The 22,277-nt window shown below is 45.2% G+C and overlaps 2 protein-coding genes across 3 annotated transcripts in view; one reads left to right on the top strand and one right to left on the bottom strand.

Moving 5' to 3' along the window:
• Nucleotides 1–1,893, top strand: part of LOC121700360 (SH2 domain-containing protein 4B) — a 10,652-nt gene extending 8,759 nt beyond the window's left edge. Inside the window, exons 7-8 of the mRNA XM_042083270.1 lie at nucleotides 90–310; nucleotides 1,592–1,893. Of these exons, the coding sequence (XP_041939204.1) occupies nucleotides 90–310; nucleotides 1,592–1,699 (329 nt within the window). The 3' untranslated portion in view covers nucleotides 1,700–1,893. The remainder of the gene's footprint in view (nucleotides 1–89; nucleotides 311–1,591) is intronic.
• bms1 (BMS1 ribosome biogenesis factor) overlaps nucleotides 1–22,277 on the bottom strand; it is a 24,147-nt gene extending 1,870 nt beyond the window's left edge. The window contains exons 1-23 of one of the 2 annotated variants that reach the window (XM_042083268.1): nucleotides 22,104–22,277; nucleotides 21,344–21,532; nucleotides 20,223–20,413; nucleotides 19,953–20,032; nucleotides 19,567–19,755; nucleotides 19,234–19,376; nucleotides 18,883–19,004; nucleotides 17,287–17,480; nucleotides 16,764–16,903; nucleotides 15,413–16,158; nucleotides 15,138–15,239; nucleotides 14,521–14,669; nucleotides 12,266–12,347; nucleotides 11,923–12,005; nucleotides 11,340–11,543; nucleotides 9,750–9,938; nucleotides 9,020–9,200; nucleotides 8,090–8,148; nucleotides 7,405–7,527; nucleotides 6,771–6,918; nucleotides 6,007–6,182; nucleotides 5,479–5,640; nucleotides 3,898–4,714 (exon numbers count right to left, since the gene is read on the bottom strand). In XM_042083268.1, the coding sequence (XP_041939202.1) occupies nucleotides 4,487–4,714; nucleotides 5,479–5,640; nucleotides 6,007–6,182; nucleotides 6,771–6,918; nucleotides 7,405–7,527; nucleotides 8,090–8,148; nucleotides 9,020–9,200; nucleotides 9,750–9,938; nucleotides 11,340–11,543; nucleotides 11,923–12,005; nucleotides 12,266–12,347; nucleotides 14,521–14,669; nucleotides 15,138–15,239; nucleotides 15,413–16,158; nucleotides 16,764–16,903; nucleotides 17,287–17,480; nucleotides 18,883–19,004; nucleotides 19,234–19,376; nucleotides 19,567–19,755; nucleotides 19,953–20,032; nucleotides 20,223–20,413; nucleotides 21,344–21,522 (3,870 nt within the window). In that variant the 5' untranslated portion in view covers nucleotides 21,523–21,532; nucleotides 22,104–22,277 and the 3' untranslated portion in view covers nucleotides 3,898–4,486. Of the gene's footprint in view, nucleotides 1–1,823; nucleotides 1,830–3,897; nucleotides 4,715–5,478; nucleotides 5,641–6,006; nucleotides 6,183–6,770; nucleotides 6,919–7,404; nucleotides 7,528–8,089; nucleotides 8,149–9,019; nucleotides 9,201–9,749; nucleotides 9,939–11,339; nucleotides 11,544–11,922; nucleotides 12,006–12,265; nucleotides 12,348–14,520; nucleotides 14,670–15,137; nucleotides 15,240–15,412; nucleotides 16,159–16,763; nucleotides 16,904–17,286; nucleotides 17,481–18,882; nucleotides 19,005–19,233; nucleotides 19,377–19,566; nucleotides 19,756–19,952; nucleotides 20,033–20,222; nucleotides 20,414–21,343; nucleotides 21,533–22,103 lie in introns of those variants that run through there. The other variant, XM_042083269.1, reaches the window with a different exon arrangement.

Below are 22,277 nucleotides of genomic sequence, written 5' to 3'. Positions count from 1 at the left end.
CTCCACTCTACCCTCCCCCTACCCTCCCCCCTTCCCTCCCTCCGTCCCACCACTCTGTATCCTCCACTCCCCACTCTTGTTCTCTCCAGGCATCATTTCGCGACAGGAGTCCGAGGCTCTGCTGATGAATGCCAGCGAGGGCAGCTTCCTGGTGCGCGTGAGCGAGCGCATATGGGGCTACACGCTCTCGTACCGCACGCCGTCTGGCTTCAAGCACTTCCTCATCGACGCCTCAGGCGACTACTACAGCTTCCTGGGCGTGGACCAGAACAGACACGCCACTCTGGCCGACCTCATCGACTTCCACAAGGCAGGTGACCCCCATCAACCATGAACATGCACAAGGGGGCACACAAGACTGTTCATGTGTGCACAATCTGCACATACAGTACACAAACATACAGGCTGTGTCACAGAACACCTTGTCAAGGTTACCACTCAACCTATAAGATTAAAACCTGGAATGACCTGAAGGCATAGAGTGGTCTACAGACTGCCATATTAGTGCCAGTTTACCTTATAATATAATGCATTATGGCAGTACTGCAAGAATACTAATGCAGGTCTATGTCTACGGTGAAATAGACATAACAGCAGTCTGTCCACTGCCTGTGTCAGCAAAGGTCTGCTATTGAATAAAACATGGTAACCCTGTGAGATCCTTTAGACACTTGGGCCCAATGGAAATGTGACGTTGTGCAGATCAGCAAAGTTGTTTTGCACTTAAAATTTCCCCCCCAAAAAAAAAACCTTCAACTGTGTCCTTACTGAATTCGGAGACCAGTACAGAAACTAGTTAAGGGAGACCAGCGCTTGGTATCAAACTCAGAACACAGCCACATCCCTCAGTGACACGGGTCAGGAGCAGGCTGTCGTTAGGAACAGCTGGTCGGCAGCTATCTCCAGGCTTATATTACACACTGCCCTCATTAGATCAGACCCTTTTCATGGAGATAACACAGAGCCGCACTGACCCCAAACCAGTGCTCCCCGGTCAGCGAGAGGAACCGCCAGCCCTTTTCCGTCACTTAATTCTTCATCTGATGTCGCCGCCACCAGGTGTAACTAGTTTTGCGAGCCAGACGGCAAGCGCCATGGTGCCCCTGCAACGGAGTCATTATGTTCCATTCTCCATGTTAGTGTCATGATCCCACCCCTAGATCTGCCTCACACAGCAGCCCAAGTGATCTACCAACCTCAACAATCAACAGCCTCATAGGTTAAAGGTGTTAATTCTGTTCATAAGAGCTTTGGCGTGTAGATGTGATGGAAGCTCTGGACATTTGACATTTGATTCAATGAGGGAAATCTAGTACGAAATATACAGTTTATGTTTTTGAGAAATTGTTTTGCAATTCAGTTCCTTTAATACTATAAATATACTTGTATGTTATATATATGCATAATATAAAGATTTATGAGACTATCTATTTGAAATAGTCTCCATTTTTTAAAAAAGTTGTTATTGTTATTATTTTAATTTGGTGATTTATTACCTACCTGAACTCATACTGTTGTATGTTGTTATTCATACTGTTGTATTGTTTGTTGACTAACATCTTTCTCACTCTCGCTCTTTGTCTCTCTGCAGGAAGAGGTCATCACCACATCAGGAGGAGAGCTCCTCCAGGAGTCTTGTCGTCCAAGGTCCTCCAACGTGGACTATGGGGGTCTCTTACTGCTTCCTCCTCCACCCTGACAGAGATAAACACAGACACTACCTGCCCAACTCAATCATATACACACACGTACACCAACACATACACTAGCACACCTCAGACATTCAGACCTGCCTGTTTGACACGTTATACGTACAGGCTGACCGCTCTCACACAGGCACTCCAAGCGTTGGTCTTTCCACTGCTTGTTCTGTAACAGATTTGGATCGTGGGACAAAAACACATGCTATTTCTGCACCCTGTCCATGGGACAGCCTGAGCAGACCCGCTGTCCTGTGCTCCTTTGTCTGCCTCTTTTGAGCGGTTATTAGTCACCCATGGACAGACAATCGTTTTCTCCCACAATGACATGTCCACGTCTGTTTCTTGTCTGCTCTTGTCAGATTGTTTTGTGTGGCTGCTGTTGCTTTTTACCAAATTCTGTTTCTTTTTTTTGTAGTCACTTGAAATAAACACCTCATTCTTGTCAATGAGTGGCTATCTTTCTACTAGTTTACAGTCTCTTCATCTCTTTACCTCTCCATCCTTCGCTCTTTTCAGTTACAATTACTCGTTAAGACTAACCTGCCGTCACACAATAAAACCTCTTCCTCCATTAACAGGCCTGTTCCATCTGCCTGGGCAGGGGCCAGCCTTCTCTCCACCTCCCTTATCCTCTTCCTCCACCTACACACACACACACACACACACACACACACACACACACACACACACACACACACACACACACACACACACACACACACACACACACACACAGGCGTAAATGGGCACTCAGGTTTCAGGCAAGTGCACGGCTGACCTTGCTAAACTCGGTATTGTTCAAGGGGAAGCGGCTATATCGGCGGCAAGCGCCTAACTAAAGCCCTGCTCAAACAAAACAGGCTGTGGTGGTGGCTTTGTGATGGTGACAAGAGGGGGAGGCAGAGAAGGCAAAGGGGAGGGGAACAAAATGAAAGGAGAGAGGAGAGGGGGAGAGAAAAAAAAACACGACAAGGCGGTTTCGCTTTACATCCGTGTGCCTTGTCGAGAGCAATAGAATGTTTCCGATGGCCACTGTTATTCGTGGGGAAGAGGGGGGAGAGAAGGGGTGGCGAGGTGTGTGTGTGTGTGTGTGTGTGGGGGGGGGGGGGTGGTGTAATGGAAAATGAGATGCATATCGACAGGCTGCCAGCGAAGCCTCTGCCATTCAGATAACAGTCACAAGCCCATTACCAGGGCCCAGTGAACACACACCACAAGGCATTACAAGCACCCAAGTAACAAGACACGAAACCCACAAACATTTATAGGTGATGGATTCCTACGCCATTAGGGCCCTTGGATTTATGTTGCTCGATTTGAAAGCTGCCAAACGCACACTGGAAATGTCAAGTCTTAAACATTATATAGGGTTCAAACACAAACATGTAAAGGTTTGCAGGACACAAATAGGTTCTGGTTTAATATAACCAGCAACGCTGGCGTCAAGAAAATGAAATGTCTGCCTGGCTTTGACATTGGTTGGGAAGATGCCCTTGCATGCATTCCCCAGGAAGGTTCCGGAAAGACAAAAGTCCAATTCCGAGCCTGCAGGGCAATGGCATATGCTACACAGAGAGGGGTCCATCAGAAGGCACACTGGTGGTGGGGGGAGTAGGTGGTGGGGTTTCACTAGCAGTAGGCATCAATCACCAGACACAGACTGAATCAGTGGGTCAGTCAGGACACCTCCAGCACCAAACGCCTCAGCGTGGGCCACCTTCCCCCCTCCGCCAAGGAGAGGCCACCGGCTCCTCCGGTGTGCGGCGTGGCCATTAATTACGCCCATTGTGACGGCTAAAAGGCGATTGGATCGGGGCTGCGCAGCACGACTCCTGTCTCTTTTTTTTCCCCCTCTACTCCGACCGTTGTTCCTAAAAGAATGATTGAGAGAGCACGTCGCGTCTAGACCAGAATCCAAATGTGTTTGAAGGAGTTTCTCAATCCACCTCCCCTTCCACGCTGTGTGTTTCAGTGGCTAATTGAAGTAGCCGTCCACAAATTCAATTACGAGATTTGAGTGATTGCGAGACGCCAGGCCCAGTATCCCACATCGAGAGAGTAATCATCCTCACTTTTGACGTCGGGTAATGGAATAAAAGATGCTAATTGCCCAATACTGGAGTGTTTATAGGTTTGAAATGACATTACGGAGAACATTTTGCCTTCAGTCGGAAGGAAAGCAGCCAGACAGCCATTTTAGGGATCTTAATATGTTTTCTTTTATTAAAAAACAAATGTTAAAAAGCTTTCTGTGGGTACGAATCCTCTTATCAGCAAAACAGGAAAAAAACAGAGGAACCATGACCTTGCTTGAGTATCTTCTGGAATCTACTTACCAAAACAGGAATACTTTAGTGGTGGTCAGAGCTGCAGTCTCTTGTTCTCCACAATATGCATTAACATACTTCAGACGCACATTTCAACAGGAGTGCGTCCTTGCTGCATATTACTTAACAAAGCCAGTGACTTTAAACGGCTATCCGATTCATAAAAGCAGGGGGTCAACAGGCGTGCTAAAACCACTTGAAACCCTCTTGTGAGTTTTTCAATTTTCTGCTTCAGCATAATAGTTCCAGCAACAGATGGGGTCTGACGGCCCTGTGACATCGTTTTACCTTAATTTATAGTTTACAAATATCAATTACAGTCAACAATGTCTGGCACTCAAAGAGGCCACAATGAAAAGTCTTTCTGTCCATGGCTGACGCAGTCTCTCTCTAACACTCCAGGGAGGGAGGGGGGGGGGGGGTCCTGGTAAATGTTAGCCGTTAGCATGCTGCTGCTCAGTCGTCCTTGGCCTTGCCCTTCAGGCTTGACTTGAGCTGCTTCTTCTCCTTCTGGCCCATGACACGGTAGAGCTTCTTCTTCTCCTCCTTCAGCCTCTTCTGCTTCTCCTCCTCCTGCTGCTCCTTCTGACGGAGGAAGTCCTTGTGCTTGGCATGCTGCTCGGTGCGCGCCGCCTTCCGCTTGTTCCCGTAGACGGTGCCCAGCGCGTGGAGCAACTGCGCCACCTGGTGGACGGGAGAGGAGTCACAGCCATTGAGTTCACAAAAACACATGAACACACACACACACACACACACACACACACACACACACACACGAACCCAAGTCACACACACACACAAACACTAACAGAGTTATTACCTGAACCTGTGGGTGGAAAATCCTGTGAGTGTGATTAATGGACTGTGCGAGTAAGCGTACGCTGATCTGGGATGACTGCGACTTTGATTCCAATTATGAGAGGAATTTGGGCGGGTAACACTCAGGCCGCATTTGTGTTCGTGCCTTCCTCGGAGATTCACCTAAACGACGGAGCTAAAAACCACTTGCACAAAAGCTGCCTTGTGTAGGAGTCTTTCGCTCTGGATTAATTCTGACCTTTTAGCGCTGAGTGGCAGCATTTAGGGGACTTAACCACCGGCCTCAAAAACAGCCAAATAACAGCAATTGCGATATTCCCTCGAGGAGATGGTTCAAGCTAAACCCATGCATTACCCGACACCCACACCTGAGTACTGGGAAAAAAAACTAGGCTTAAAATGCACTCAACATGGCAGTGAAACTGTAGTCATTTCAACAGGTACTGAAATGGGATTGTGGTCGCTCTCAAAACACTGGCAACTGGAGTTTCATTTCATTCCATTAAATAACCACACCTACGCTACTTAAAGCTAACATGGCTAAGTGTCATGGTAAGAAATGAACATGTGGGACTTCAGAACAGTGTAAGAGTGTATATGTGTGTGTGTGTGAGGGGGGGGGGTCTCACCTGGCGCTCGTGGGGCTCGCGGATGACGGCGGGCCGTACGAGGTCACGTGGGGTCTTGCCCTTGGCCTGCTGCTGTTTGGGCTTGCTCTTGAAGGGCAGAGACTTCTGCAGCTGCCGGGGGATCTGTAGCCGGTTGAAGCGGCGCGGCTGCCTCTCTACGGGCTGCCAGGGGGGGGAACAAACAGAACAACAGTGCGTCAGACGTCCTGGTAAAGTGGGTCTCTTCTATTCCCAATGATCAGTGATATGAATGAAAAAATCCTTTGTGTGGGCTGCAATACAGTCTAAGCTTTCCATGTACTACACAGTGCTGCAGAAAGACCAGTGAAACGAGTCCAAGGAATGACCTAGAAAAGACTGGATTGGACTATCACACAAGTTCAAGGATCCACAAGGAAGTTACAGGAAACTACAAACACAAATTAAAGAGCAATATATGTCAAATATAAGGCTAAGTATTTTTCAGGGTTATAAATTAATGAGGATTTTTATGAGGGCAGTGAGTAAGTGTGTGTGTGTGTGTGTTACCTTATAGAGGGAGTCCTTGTTGGGTTTGTTGCGGATGCCCATGTCATGCTTGAGCTGTCCCAGGGTCCTCATGCCCGTCCAGCTGGCCTTGTGGCCCACGGGCAGCAGCAGGGACGTCACTGGGTTGTACAGCTGGGGCACCGACACCGGGTACCAGGAGCGCAGGAACACAATATCTGCACACACACACACACACAGTTATATTCGCCACCACATATGTTTTATTACCGGGACAGATTAAAAACAAATTATTTGAACAGAAGCATCCTAACAGGTTATGACTACATACCCTGAGGCAGGCACACACACATACACTGCATCATAAACCAAATACTAATTATTTTTCTGAACTGTAATTTGTACAAACATTAGCATATGCATTATGCAAACCTGTAAAAAGCATCTTCACAAACTCTACTCTGAAGCCAGCATAAACCAAAATGCATTAGATATGCCGTTTCTCAAGAAGCACCAAGAGAGAATTTCACTAGAATTCACTGAAGCTCTTATGTAGGGCAACAGCCTAAGTGGACCACCTGTCATACAAAACTATGTTCGAGTTGCTCGCTCTCCCTCTCTCTCTCTCACACACACACACACACAGACACAGACACTACTGCGTACACCAAGGTATAAATGTATATAATCAGCTCACCCTCTGTTTACCAGCCTCTCCAGGTGAAATACAGCTCAAACACACACACACACACACACACACACACACACACACACACACACACACACACACACACACACACACTCACCGCTCATGAGGAGCCGGTCCTCGAAGGTGGCACGGAAACATCCGGGTGGTGTCCTCAGGGCCTTCTTGATCTGACCTTTAATACCGCTGACTGTCCGGATGGACGCTCCCTCGAACTTGGCCACCTCCAGCACGGTGTTGAACATGCCCTGCAGAGGAAGACGAGGAGGAGGAGGAGGAGGAGGAGGAGGAGGTGAGAGGGGATGGGGCAGATCTTATGAATGAGGTCTCCATACTGACTGTTCAATCTGACTCTCGTCACACAAAACAACGGGGCACTCTTAGTCTACGCGTTCGCTTACAAAAACGGGTACTGAAAAATTTGTTTGAAAGTTCTGTCAATGGAGATAAACGAGAGCTGTGAACTTCAAAGCTCTGCACTAGTCAAATCTATTGATTTGTCCCAGCCACCAGTCTCAGGCTCTAAGGTTTCAATTTGTCTGCTGCCCTTTCTCAGCAGAGAGAGATAGGAGAGAGAGAGGAGAGAGAGAGCGAGAGAGATAGGAGAGGGAGAGAAAGAGGGAGAGAGAGAGAGAGGGAGAGAGATAAGAGAAAGAGGGAGAGAGAGAGAGGGAGAGAGAGAAGGCTGAAATGAGCTGGTGGCCTCCAGAGAGTCTAGGCAGACACACACACACCTGAATAAAAGAGGTGTTCTTGAAGATCTTGTAAGGGTATCCGATCAGCTTTAACTTTTTCACAACGGTCACTGACTTGTCCAGGTCAAGGACCACTCCTGTCGCCGCAATGCGAAAACCAGCCTGAGATAAAAAAAAAAAGGGAGCTTGATTTACAATATCACTTTCCAAATCACAAATCAAGTAAAATCAGGTGGAAAAAAAGACACTAATGCCCAATATTAATGCCCCCCCCCCCCCACCCCAAACCCTGCAATGCCACACACCATGTTGCAAGAGTATATATATACTGGATTGTGTCTCAGTTGTCCACCATTTTTTATCTACCTGGGTTTTCCCTGTGTTTCTCATCACAACAGTATGAACAGTCAGGTGAAGCCTACAGAAATGCTGAAAGTATGCATACAGGGATTTGACAAAGGTACAGCCCAAAGCCCTCCCTTATTTAGCAGGAATGTGCCCCAAATCCATGACACTGTGCGAGTGTGGGATCATTGGGATTGGGCATCACAATTCATTTAATTAGGAAACACTGCCCCCTAATGGCACTAGGACATCCAATCCTTTCTGAATTAAACCAGTGCAATATTTCAGTTTCCTTCTAAGGAGCCCAATTTTTCTGCATATTTAAATATATATAGTCTTTGGAGTTGGTTTCCACTCTGGTGGATCTCTAAGTGCTTACCTTTGTGCCGGCGACGGACTGCACTGCCAGGAAGCCCGTGCCTTGAGGGGTGATGGGCCCTGCGGCAATGAGACAGAAAGAAATCAAGAGCGGGAGAGCCTAATCAATACCCACTTTCAGACGGTCATTAGCAAGCAAAATAGCTGCCTAAATGACCTAAACGCAATCTAAGAACATATGGTCCCCTCAGTGGCCGAGGAGGCTCATTCGTACGATGATGGCTGAGGTCTCGGCGCAGGCCTGGTGGGTAAGGGTGCTTAGCGGGGCGTTTCCATCCATCACCAGGTGAGGAAACAATTTCATCTCAGAAACTCATAATGACCTTGGCTATATGCAGGCCTATGTGTGTGCCTTAGGATAAGCAAACACTAGCTGTGCCTGATTAAAAGCATTTGCTACTGAAGCTAATTCAAAGTGCACACAGCTTTTGATATACTGCAACTAAGTAATCAAAGAGAAAACACTAAGCAAAACGTTTCTGGGGTATGTTTTTTTAGGCTATTAGTTTGTCGTCATCTTTAAATTAAGTTTGATGGTCAAGTGAAGGACTGATAAACGCATCTTGATCCCGCTATCCAGGATACGATACTTGAGAGACTAAGTAGTTATGTGTTCTTGATGGAAACATCCCAGGAAAGTTAAGAACACCTTTCAGAGTTGTCAATTATTTTGCCAAAAGACAGCAGCATGAAAGCAAGCTTTTGGTCAGTGCCAGCTAGACTGTTGTTGGTAATGTTTGCAAGGTGTTTGTATGTTTCTTAGGTAGTTAGCTTGCTAGATTTAAACCCAAACTCTGTACCACTGTTGTAAATATGAAATGTGTTTCACAGCACAAGAAAACTGATCTCGATAGTGTTCGGATCACGTATAAGAAGCCTGTCCTTTAGAGTCTTTGTCCTGAGTCCAGAGAGCTGGCAGTGAGTCCCTTACCCCAGATGGTGGCGCCGCAGTGCATGTGCTCGGGCGTGTACTTGAGCAGGCGCTGGCGCCCGTTGTGGTCCTCGATGTAGTAGAGGGGGATGGTCTGGAAGCGGCGCCAGCCCATGGACAGGATGAGCGGGTCGCGCGTCTTCAGGATCTTACCGTGCCAGCGGTGCTTCTTCAGACGCATCTGAAACAGGGAGGGAGAGAGAGACAGTGTGTGTGTGTGTGTGTGAGATAGAGAGAGAGAGAGAGAGAGAGAGAGAGAGAAAGACAGAGAGAGACAGAGATTCATATGCTGTACCATTTACCTACAGTAAACTCTGTGTTCAAATGTTCCACTCTGACAATGCAAAAGGTTTCTGCCACCAATAAAGCACTCTGAACTGAACTGAATTGAATTGTATAAAAGAAAGAGAGGCGGGGGAGCAAGGGAATGAGAGAGAAAGGGAGAGAGAGAAGGAGAGAGAGGAGGAGAGAGAGGGAGGAAGAAAGAGCATACAAATAGAACCGTGTCTCCTTTGTCAGACTTAGTATTATCTGACGGGTGGGACCTTACCATCAGTTTGACAGATGAGGTGGAGCTACCAGTTACTTCTGAACATTGTTGTTATAGGACTGCTTTATTTCACAAACTCATATTTCACACACACACACACACACACACACACACACACAGTTGTGATCTAGAGGCACAAAGCCTGTCTGACTGAGTGACCCTCATGTGCTTGACACTCACTTGAACGTAGCCCACGTTGCCTTCGCTGGCGCCCAGGCCGCCGAGGATGATGGGATAGTGGGGGTCGAAGTTGGTGACAAACTCGCAGGGCAAGCTGGGGATCTCCATGCGGACGTACATGCCGGGCCGGAAGCCCTCGTACTGCACGCGTGTCTCGTCGTCCACGTTCTCAAACTCGGACCGGTTCAGCTGTGACAGGGGAGGGAGAGAGAGAGAGAGAGAGAGAGAGAGAGAGAGAGAGAGAGAGAGAGAGAGATGCATACATGTCTTTTTTCCCTTTTCCTTTTATTTGTTTTCTTGTGTTCTATGAATGCTTTGGTAAAACAATAAATGGTTTGTCATGCGAAGGAAGGATATTTGAATTTGAGAATGAGAAAGAGAGACTGAAACAGACAGACGGACAGACAGACGTAGGAGAGTGTATGCAAGAGAGGAAAGGTCAGTAAGAGAGGGAGAGAGAGAGATGGGGGGGTGAAAGATGGACGAGGGAGATAGAAGGAGAGACAGAGGGTGAGGGAGGGAGGGAGGGACAGAGGAAGTAAGCAAGAGAATATACACAACACACACAGTTGTTGACACAGTGACACAAGCAACCTATCAGCTCACTCACACAATGTCAGTTAACACAAAGACAGCGGTATCAACCATTAAATGGTGTCAGACTACATTCCTGGGGAGGAGCTGGCCAGTGTGTTGGCTCTTTGTTGCAGCTGACCTGACAACTACGAAGGAGAGATTTTCACAGGCCGCCCAGTCTTCTGTGAGTCGGCAGTTCAAGGATTGCTGAATCGGCTACCCTCCCCCAGACACAAACCCTTGGATTCTGTTACCAGAGTTAAACCATTTCAGATGCCCATAAATCAAAAATGAAAAAATTAGCAATAAATGAGAAAACAGACCATTGTTTCACAACATTTATCAACAGTCATAGCAACCGCATGGTTATATATATACAGTATATGTGTGTGTGTGCGTGTGTATGACTGTGTGTGTATAGGAAACTGTATTAGTAGAGACCATTCTGCTAAAACTATGATTCAACCGCTTCATGCTTTCACTCTCATAGGATTATGTCTGCAACCAACAACAGCTCTTTAATCCTACTACTCCAACAGGAGACTGCTTCATTTTATTTGACTAAATTTAACGCCTGTTACACACTCAATGTGTTGCAGTATGGATGGCAAGAGGTTCCCTGACCACTTTGATTTTCAGTTCACACCAGTTGCCTCTCAAAACGGCCACAAGAGTCCAACAAGCACAAGTTAGCTGCTCAGAACTCACAGCAAGTGGCAAAAAAGCAAAACTTCAAGCGTAAAATTACTTCAGTTTACTTACTGCACGGGGCTGGCTAATGGAAAATACTACACTGGGTCACTGGAGTCTATTACAGAAGCCACAGTAGCGGCGGATTCTAAATGGGAGTTGGACCAAGCACTGAAAAAGCCCCATGCTGATGCACCGTGTAAAGCAGTGCCCCTGGCACAGTGTAAGAGATACAAACATACAGTGGAACTATGTTGTTTACAGTGACTTGAGTGCAACTCAAAAAGGACCCCCAGATCTGACCCATGTTGTGGGCCAACTGACCTCAGCCTGTTTCTTCAGCTCCTCCTTGAGGTCATCGAAGTAGGTGGCGTCCCCGCCGTCGTCGTAGGCCGAGTCGAAGCGCTCCTTCAAGCGTCTTTTTTTCTCCAGACGCTTGTTTTTCTGAACCTCCTCGTCGTCCATCTTCACCAGTGGCTTCTCCTCGTCTTCTTCTTCATCACCATCGTCATCTTCAGCGCTGCCACCCTGGTGAATTAAAATAGCGGCTAAAAACACACAGAACCCACAATCTACAACTCCAGTATCAACTCATTAAAAGTTCTGAGACCTTTTCAACAGAGCAGTGCTTCTGTCAGAAAGCTGACGTGTGCGTGTGCGTGTGCGCAAGCGTGTGTGTGTGTATGTGTGCGTGCGTGTATGTGTGTGTGACTGTAAGCATGTGTGTGTGTGTAAGCATAAGTGTGTGTAAGCATGTGTGTATGTGTGTGTATGTGTAAGCGGGTTTGTGTGTGTGTGTGTGTGTGTGTGTGTGTGTGAAAAAGATAGAGTGTGGTAGTAGACACACAGGGCTGTGCAGTTCTCCAACCAACACTTTCAAAAAAATCCCATAAAGTGCGAGCGGTACCTCAGCCTTGTCCCCCTCCGCCCTGGCTTGGCCGCGGTGCACCTCCCCCGTCTCCAGATCTTCAAAGTCCCCGTAGAGCTCCTCTGGGGAGGGAGGGGAGGAGGGACACAGAGCAATGAGCACAAGCCAACTCTGCAGAGAGCCGGGACCAGAATACCAGATGACACCCAGACACCAAACACATCAAGGAGGGAGCGACCGACCGGCCGTGCAATGTCAGAGAGAGAGAGAAAGAGAGAATGAGAGAGAGAGACGAGAGAGAGAGAGAGAGAGGGAAACAGGGAGACAGAGAGAGAGGGAGAGAGAGAGGGAGAGAGAGAGAGATATGGAGGTGGCAGCTCACCATCCTCCTTCAGAAGGGTGGCAGCGTCTTTGTCCCCTTCCCATTTGCCAGTCACAAAGCAGTCCTTTATGGAGTCCAACATCTGAGAAATGAGAGGGTGGAATCATTATGAACAAACAGTCGGACTGGCAGACACAGACGCACACACACACACACGGACGCACACACACACACACACAATCTAAAAGTATTTGGATTTCTCAGTGCCACGTCTGACTGATAGAGCCAGTGCTGTCTCGGGTGCTTCCTCTCAATTCAATTTCAAGGAACAATAAAGAACCAAAATGCCATTCAGTAATGACTGGGAGGATAATCAAATATGCCCTCAGAATCACTAAACAAGGATCAGGCCTACAAGTACAGACTCTCAACTTCTCCAACGACAGAATCTCACAGAGCACTTCATTTCAGTCAGATCAATAGATGTCCTTCTTTTAAACTACCCCCTAATGTCAACATTGTCTGCACTGCCTGGTAATGATTAGACAAGGATCATAACTGCCACAACTGCCATCCTTTCAGTCCATCAAGCACACTGCAATAGTCCATCAAGCACACTGCAATAGTCCATCAAGCACACTGCAATAGTACATCATGAAGGATGGATGCTATTTGACTCAAGAATAACCATCTGGAACAGTCTTAACAGCTTGACAACATCTATGCAATTACTGGCCACTTTGTTATAGATGGGTATAGCCAGAAACAACGTACCATAACGACACTTGGATGTGAATTGGATATGACAAAAAACGACTGAATCAACTTTGAAATACAGGCAAAGACATGGAAGGGTTAATTAGGCTACATTCCTCTCTATGAGTGTATTCTCTCCTAAATCTTGATTTGTCCCCAAATTCCACTGTGAAAGGCCACATGTTCCAGCATGTTCCAGCTATATGAGCTCCTGTGTGCAGGGGAGACGTGTAGTAGGCTAATAATAATTTATTTTACTGTAGGGTAATAACCCCAGATAAGCCCTCGAAAATAAAACATCATTAAAATGTGTGTTGGGTCCTCCTTACATCTAACGATTTAACGATCTAACTTTCAGTTTCAGTGAACAAATAGCCCTGTTGAGAGAAACTAGAGGAGCGTTCAAATTCGGCAGAGACAGGAGAGAAAGTGGCTTGTCAATGTTATGTGGTAGCCCAAAAACTCTCACACAGCTCGGGTAGGCTAACGCTATGTGTATAAATACAATATTCCGTAACATTTCAGGCAATCTTAGTGTGCTAAAAAGGCACAAAAGTTCCTGTAGATGGCTGTATCAAAAACTCACCATTCCTCCCAGATGGTCTCAATGATATGCTTAAAGTCAAGTCAAATTCTTTCAATTTGTGCATGATTACATATTATATAACTATACATGTATATATATCGTAATATATGTAATATATGATGTATATAACAATATAACTATACTAATACTGTAGCCTAAATGGTGGATAATTAAACTATACATCATATGCTGAAGTATGATATTTCTGAAGTGTTAAAGATTAAAAGAAAACATAACAACAAGAACCGTACAGAACCGAAAACTGTGACCCTAAAACCGTGATACGAACCATACCATGGGTTTTGTGAACCGTGCCACCCCTACTAACAATGCAAGGTTATTGACTGTCTGCTATAAAACCAGATCTGAATTCACTTTGTGAAAATCTGGCCTTGCTCCACTGTGGATTGTTAGCAGTCATTGCATTTTAATGGCTGTAGACTTCAGGTTCATTTTTTTTTTGGGGGGGGGGGGGGGGGCTGCCCATGACCACCAACAGTAGGAAGTATGCGGTTTGAGACACAGCCCATTACTACATGGCCACTGCATGTGTTACTGGAGGTCTCCCACTTGAGGTCAGAATTCAGACCCTGAGTCGTAAAAATAAAGTTGGTCTTGAAAGCTCATGTACGGTCATGCACTTATACAGTACTACTCGCCCCAAATGTTCATGTTGCGTTCATTTTTGAGGACATGCACAACCAAAGCACAGGATACACATAGCAGCCATAATGCGTACAAGATATGTCCATATAGGCATGTAATGTTTAAAGGCATTTGCATTTACACGTCAGTAGAATCTGATCTGTTTTGTGGTGGCGATGTTGTGGAAAAAGAGATCAGAAACATAGATCAAAAATGCTCCAACTGTTTTAGTTTCAAATCAAACTGTTCTCAAATTCTTTCTGCCAACACACCAAATGCACTTCCGGTTTATCAGATGCATTCTGCATTCTGCATTCTGCAAACTCACCTCGTCCTGGTCCCAGTCGTGGCTGGTGTCTGGCTCAAACCGGGAGCAGTCCGCGGCGTCGGCTCGCAGCCTCTTGCCCTTCTCCGGCCGGCTGACCTTGAACAATCCACCCACCTCCTCTTCTTCAGCCTCATCATCCTCTTCCGCCACTGGGGAACAGCATCACGCAATGGACGTTCAACAGAGCACAGTAAGGTCTAACAGCACATGAGTGTACAAACGGAAAGACTTGGAGTTGTGGAGCTGTGTTCTTCAGGATCATGTGGAAACTTTGGTAAACCCTAAAACCCTTCGCTAATCCTATTACACTAGTAAAACTCAATACCAACTGGAACGAAAGCACATGCAGCAACCGCTCTCAAATGGAAGTGACTATTTCATATTGTGTGTGTGTGTGTGTGTGTGTGTGTGTGTGTGTGTGTGTGTGTGTGCATGTTACAACAAAAGAAATTATCTAGAATTTAAAGCGGAGTTGAGAAGAACTAGACCTAATAAACGTTTTCAAATACATCCCTGGAGTTCTAGGTGCTCTAGTAGCATGAGGTTGGCTTCAAAATCAAATGCTACACTCGCAGTGGCATCCACAACATGGGCCATGTCAGCGCAGACATATTCACCTGTGCCATACACCAGCTTGCGCAGGTTTGGGGCGGCCTGCTGTCTCCGCAGGTATGCCTCAGCGGCTTTCTGGGCCAGGTCTTGTTTCCAGCGCAGGGCTCCTGAGGCGAAACGAGACGAGAGACGTGCGGCGTAAACAAACAAGATGACAAGCACAAGATGGGGGCCGTGCCCACCAACAGATGGCAGGACTCCAGCAGAGTTGAGGGGTGAACATGACTCAATAGAGGGAAAAGAGGCTAGAATGAGAGTTGGGGCATAAAGGGTTCCTCACCTTCGGTGTCGAAGCTCGGCTCATCCTCCTCCTCCTCCTCCTCCATCTGATCTTGCTGCTGTGTGGTGACCTTTGACCCTTTGGCTTTCTTTTCTGGAATTTTAGCACTGGAGGTTTCTTCCTCCATTTCAGAGTCTTTGTCCTCCTCGTCATCACTACTTTCACCTTCCTCTTCCTCTTCGTCTTCATCGTCATCCTCTGCTTCATCAGCTTCCTCTTCTTCAGAGCAGTGTCCAGAATCTGCTGCTCCCTTTCCTTTCACCTGCTCCTCCTCCTCTCCTTCCATCTCATCTTCCTCCTCTTCAGACTCCTCGTCTCCGCTCTCCTCCTCACTATTCTCCAGGTCGTCTTCGCTGTCGGCAAACGCTGGCATCTCTGCGATCACCTCCTTCTCTGCTTTCCTCTTCCCCACCTCCTCCACCTTCTGTCTCTTCACTGGAGGAGCATCCTTCTCCGTGTCTTTCGCCTCCTCCTTCTCCACAGCTTTGGGCTTCTTCGCCACAGGAGGACCACTCTCCTCTTCATCATCTTCCTCCTCATCATCATCATCATCTTCCTCACTGTCTTCATCTACTTCCTCGTCTTCATCCTCTTCTCCGCCATCTTCGTCATCACTATCTTCATCTTCCTCATCATCATCATCATCGTCGTCGTCCTCGTTGTCTTCCTCACTGAAGACAGCCTTCCTCCTCTCTCTATTTGTCTCTGGGTCCCATACACGGCTCTCTGTGGGCCCTTGCTTGGCCCTGTTTAGAGAATGGAGATATTTAGCATACAAACAATAAATCAGTCCCTTTAGATAGAAACAGAGAGAGAAAGAGAGAGAAAGAGAGAGAGAGAGAGAGAGAGAGAGAGAAGGGAGAGAAAGTGAATGAGAAAGATCAAGTATGAAAGACTGCTGCCGGGGGGCGCTGTAGTGCAACTGGCCACAGCACCCGTACCACATAAGGATCCACGTGCCCATGAGTGAACCACCGGACCAGGTTCGAGTACAACCTTAGTCATTTTCCGATTCCACCACATCTATCTCTCCTACTCTCTTCCTGTCACCAAAAAAAAAATATTATTTATATATATATATATATATATATATATATATATATATATATATATATATATATATATATATATATATATATGCCAAGACTGCTTCCAAAAAAAGTGCAGAAACTTGACAAAACTTGAATGGCAAGTTCTCAAGAAGTCTCCTGCTTCGAGCGCAAACCTGTTCTATGTTGACACAAACTCTTTTTTGCATGCTGAGCACATCACTGTGCACTCTGGCTGTCAAAACACCCTTCATATCATTCTGAATTCACGGGGGACTTGGGTGCTCTTAGGTCCAGCTCACCCGCTCTCTTCCACCTCCTCCTGCGTCAGCGCTGCCGTGTCTGTGAACAGGGACACTTTACTGGCAGCCATCTTGGCATCCAGGGTGGCATGCGTGCCAATGAGCGACTGCACCAGCTCTGTGGTGGGCCTCACCTCCTCCTGTGATGGGCAGAGGAGACACTGCTTTTAAGACGAGCACTCACATCGAATCAGAGTTTACTTATGCAAAGCAAATGTCCAATGGGAAGGGAAAAAGTAATATTGGAAAGAGGTACAGAACGGTAGCAAGCTCCCACAAGTATATGTCGCACAAATCAAATCACAACAAAGCACAACAATAGTCTTAAGTATTGCAAGTCTCCATAGTCTTAAAAACTAATATTGAGAATACTTAATAGTCTTAAAAACTAATATCGAGACTATCAACTTCATCAACAGCAACTTTGTTTTTTAGAAGCAGCAGTTTCTAAATGATATGTCTTCTAAATGATTGGCAACAGACTGATCTTAAAGACACTGAACGTGATGTGGTATGTCTTGACCTGTTGCTGCTTAGCAAGGCCACCTGGCACATCGATGTACACCGCGTCCTTGTCATACACAACTCCCCCGACGCCAGCCATAGGGGCGTAGATCATCCTCTCTTTCTCGTTCAGGGCTCTCTTCTTCAGGGCCTCTGGCAGCGGGCAGGGGTCCGGCAGGAAGCTCACATCGCCCACCCCAAAGTCTCCCACACCTGGAGAGCCACAGGAAAGTCACATGACAAGGTCCATACTAAATAGAGTATCCATTCCTGATATATCCTCAATAACATTCTATTTATGTGACAGAGATCACGAAGCTGCCCTATTGCTGGCTAGAATAGCCTATAATTTTGGTCAATTGTTAGTCATTATCAACAACAATAAAAATTCAACATGGATTTTTCCTGCGGCAAACCTGCACAGCTGTCACCATAGTTCAGGAAACACAAAAGACTGCCTGGTGTGAACAACATCATGCATATGTGCTAGACATGGTAATGAAAATAACAAAAGGGATAAAGGTCATGGTTTAACAATGTGAAGCCCCCAGGTGAAGAACCACTGGCCTAATCTATATGACTTAGCCTATTCATTATAGGGCTAAATCACAAAACGCCTCAAAATGCCTAATTTAGGAAGACATGTTTAGGCATTAATATCTTTAAAAGTATTACTCCTAACTTTTGTAGTAAGTAGGCATAAGACATTTTCTCAGTATGACTGAACCATTAACAATAATACAATTCTTTATTAATGTTGTGCCAATATTTTAAGTCTCTATTCATATAAACACGAAGAAGACTAAATGAGACTAAAACAGTATGTGGGGTAGTAGCTAATAGTAACAGTAAGTAATCTATGTGGGACTAGTTCAATGTAATATTTAGTGTCAATGTTGTACCATGTTTTCTTTCATAGATAAATAAACTTGGACGTTTACATTTGTTTTTAAAATGTGCCTTACCACAATGTATTGTGATCCAACACTCAAACCACTTGTCAAGGTGGTCAGGTACACATGTGACCACATATCTTTTGTAATGTAAATTGGCAATGCTTTCTGATGTGCCCTGGACAATGGGAGTTCTAATGAATGTGACGTCGGCAGTAATGGAATCTAAACACAAGTGGTCGGCAGCGTCTCTGGCTGTACGCCTTGGATACATGTGTGAACGGCGATGTGAACAAATGTAGACTGGCCCTGAGTTAATTACATTGTTATACCTTAGCTTGTTCATTCCTGTCCCTGAGGTAAAACAATGACTTTAACTTTATCTATTCATGGGCACTTTGCATTAAAAGCCCATACATCAAGTTACTTCCAGATGGATTTCAATGTTGCTTCTAGCTACCACATATATAATTTTAGCCTAGACTACGTTTTTAATGTGTGTATTCATGTGTGGCCTTCAGCAAAAGGATGCATAAATGTCCTGGATCAATTAAGCTCTATTTCAAAATTAGCTAATAAAGCTATATGATATTGGCCCATGCCTTTTTGATAAGGGCATAGCCCTCATTCATATCTCATCATCACAGGCAAGACTGCCAAATTTAGAAGTGCAGCTGAATATTATTATGCAAAGTTGGGAGGCATTTCAGACAGGTACTCACCAGGGATGTGGACTTGGCCCTTATTCTTCAGGAATGTGCCACGCAGATAGCCATAGAGACAGACGGTCCTGTCACATTTAGGGTCTTGCCTGACATCCTCAGGATTGGTCAGATCCTCCATACTAGGGGCAAATAGAGAACGGAAGAATGACCATAAGAAGAGAGTTGGAAAACAGATTTCAACAGCTTTAACAGTTTTTCATTTAGTGTTACATAAACTCGTTAATCTGTATTCTCTATACTATTTCTCAGTACACAATTCACAATTCCACAGTCCCCTACTTCACTGTATGACCCAGTCAACCATCTCTGGGTATGATGAAGTAAATGACAACCAACACTCCTACTCACCGGTCAGCCACAACGTAAGGGTGAGAGGTCTGCCACACCAGAGGTCGGAACTTCATGACAGAGACGAAGCGCCCCAGGTTCTTCACTTCCCGAATCTGGTACTCTCCATAGACCATACCAGATAGATAGAACAGCTTGGCACCCTGACAACAACAAAAAAGGCCGTTGTTAACATACTCCAATTCTGACTGTTGCTAGACTCTCCCAACCCTGCTTCTGAAGACTTAAAACAAGCATTCAGTAAGTCTCTCCGTTACTCCTGACTGATCTGATCAAGGACTTTACAATGCCCACCTACAGCAGGACTCAAAGCAGGGTCATCAAGTATCTTACCTGGTAGACCTCAGTCCAGAATCTGTGCTTGAGGCGTTTCTTGGTCTTGTGCAGGGATTTGTTGTTCTTGAAGGAGTCCAAGTGTGTTAGCACGCCCATGATGCGGGGAAAGCCGTGCACCTGGCAGATGTTGAGGAACTCGAAGGTCTCCATCTCGAAGCCAAAGCTGGCATCAATCAGCATCAATACCTGGGGAAAAGGACAGGCTGAAACCTTCTGCAACAAATCTGGGCATGAGCTCAATTTCAAATCCAGAGAAACTTTAAAGCTAGCAACTATAAGCATTCATAAATGTGACAATTATTTGGAAGGTACAAATCTCAGTGTAAAAGATCATGAGGGAATAAATCATTAATTATAAAAGCAGTAAGAAAACAAATACGTACCAGGTCAGCCACCTTTGCCAAATCTATCATTGAGTTGATGTCATTGGGACATTCAATTAAGGTCAGGCGCCTCTTCTTACCTGTTAGCAAAGAAAGCAAAGGAGGACATTCTTAATTCAAAGGAGCCAGTTTCTTTTTTTGGATAGTAATGAAAATAACATCACTAAATTCCTGTAAAACCCTACTTGATAAAACAAGCAGATATAAAGGGACATGGTCATCTAGGTATAATACCAAACACCCAGCCCTTCAGAGAAACAATATACCCACCTGATACTATTGTTACTGGCCCACAGATGTCCGCTAGCTTTTGACGTGTGTAGTTTTTGACAAGGCAGCGAATCAGGGTACTCTTGCCAACCTTTGGAGGCCCTACTACAACCACGACAATAGGCGGAGGCTCCAAAGGGGCTCGGTCCACCAGGGGAATATGATGCTTCTTGGTTTTCAGATCTTGAGTCCTAAAATAAATGATGAAATAAATAACCTTGCAATATATCTCATACTATCAGGGAAATCCTTAACGACAAAATTCATTTGGAAATTGAATTAGCAGTGACTGATGCACTCAATTATCTTTTAGCCTAGCATACCGTAGGGAGGGCTGTGCGATATATATTGTCTACGGTAATATCTTAGTTGCAGTTTTAGCAATGTGTGAGCTGACTATCTAATCAAGACTAGACACATTTATTCTCAGTGGCTCTCTCCTAGTCTGATCAAATGCACATATGCTCTTAATGTTGTGTTTTATTACTTATTTATGCATTTTATTTTCAATGCTTAGTCATTTTTCTTCGTGTTTTATGCCTTTTATGACCTTCAACGGTGTGTTTTATGTCTGGAAACACAGAATAGTAGAAGGAGAAAGAAATCTAAAAAAGGAAAATATAAAAAGAAATAAAATACATATGTTTCCAGACATAAAGTGCAAATTACTAAATATTGAAAATAAAATGCATAAATAAGTAATGAAACACCACATTAATAAAATAGGTACAGACTAGGAGAGAGCTACTGACAATACATTTGAAATGCATTTGATCTATTCTAATTCTTTTATATTTTCCAACTTCCTATTATCTACTATTCTCTGTTCTCAGTTGTATACACTGACAGTGTAAAGCACCCGAGTTGCCATTTGTATGAAATGCGCTATACAAACAAAACTGCCTTGTCTTGTCTAAAATTCCATAGGATGATATCACATGACAATAGACTAGTTAGATAAGTAACTGGTCAGTGACTTATTGGGTAGGATGTGAAATGGAGACAGAGACAGAGAGAGAGAGAAGGATAAAAAGAGACTTAGATCAAATTAAAAGAGAGATTTAAATGAAAAGGGAGACAAACATTTAGATAAGAAGGACAGAGAGTGAGAGCCCTCCAACCTGTGGAAGGTCCTGGCCATCCGCACAGCTGACTGGACGGCAAAGGCCTTGGGATTTCTCTTGCGCTCATCTTGATCAGGCTCTTGTCCACTCTGCTTCTTGTTCTTCTTCTTCTGCGCCTTAGGGCCACTGTGTTTGTGCTGATGTTTCTTCTGCTCCTTGCGCTCTTTACCCTCCATCTTTTCAGGTCTGAGGTCCACCAACAAATCACACAACTGTTACTCACATAGAACAATCAACCTTGTGCATATGAACCATGAGAGTGTGTGTGTGTGTGTGATGGCTCATGCTCACTCACTCACTATGGTTCCATATATAATGACAATCCTTTACAGTCCTCTTACTCGACTAGTCAAATGGTTTGAGGACAAAAGGACAAGGACAGAATAACTCTATACATCGCGAATAACTTAAGATTTGAATGACAGCAGTGTCAGTGTTTTCTGTTCGGTGATTTTGACCGCTCACCTGTGCCTCGTATTCTCTAGCAACTTTATATATGCCTTATGAGAAAGGTGTCACAGAAGTGTTCACTACTGATTAGATCTACAATGTTATGAAGTATTAACACCTTAACTGGCAATATGATGTGAATGTTATTGAATGTCCATACATATTATCATCAGTTTAACTGCTAGCTCAAGTAACAACGTTCGTTCTTTCCTTATCGCAACGTTACAAGTGAACATCAACAGTCTTCAGCTAATAACGTTACCATCAAACTGTGCGTAATATTTGCGCTTTTAAATTAAATGTTTACCTTTTGGAGCTCTATGTTGATCTTGAAGTGTCCACAATATTCACTAACTACGTGCTTGAATAGTCAATGAGTTGCGCATTACATCCACTAATGCTTGTGTTTCTCCAACATGTTTTTTCACGTGTGCTTGAGGCACCCGGAAGTGATTGCACCGACACTGAGATACCGTCGAGA

Source organism: Alosa sapidissima, chromosome 24 (assembly GCF_018492685.1).
Source record: "Alosa sapidissima isolate fAloSap1 chromosome 24, fAloSap1.pri, whole genome shotgun sequence".
Classification (NCBI taxonomy): domain Eukaryota; kingdom Metazoa; phylum Chordata; class Actinopteri; order Clupeiformes; family Clupeidae; genus Alosa; species Alosa sapidissima.
This window is presented reverse-complemented; position numbering and strand designations above follow the sequence as displayed.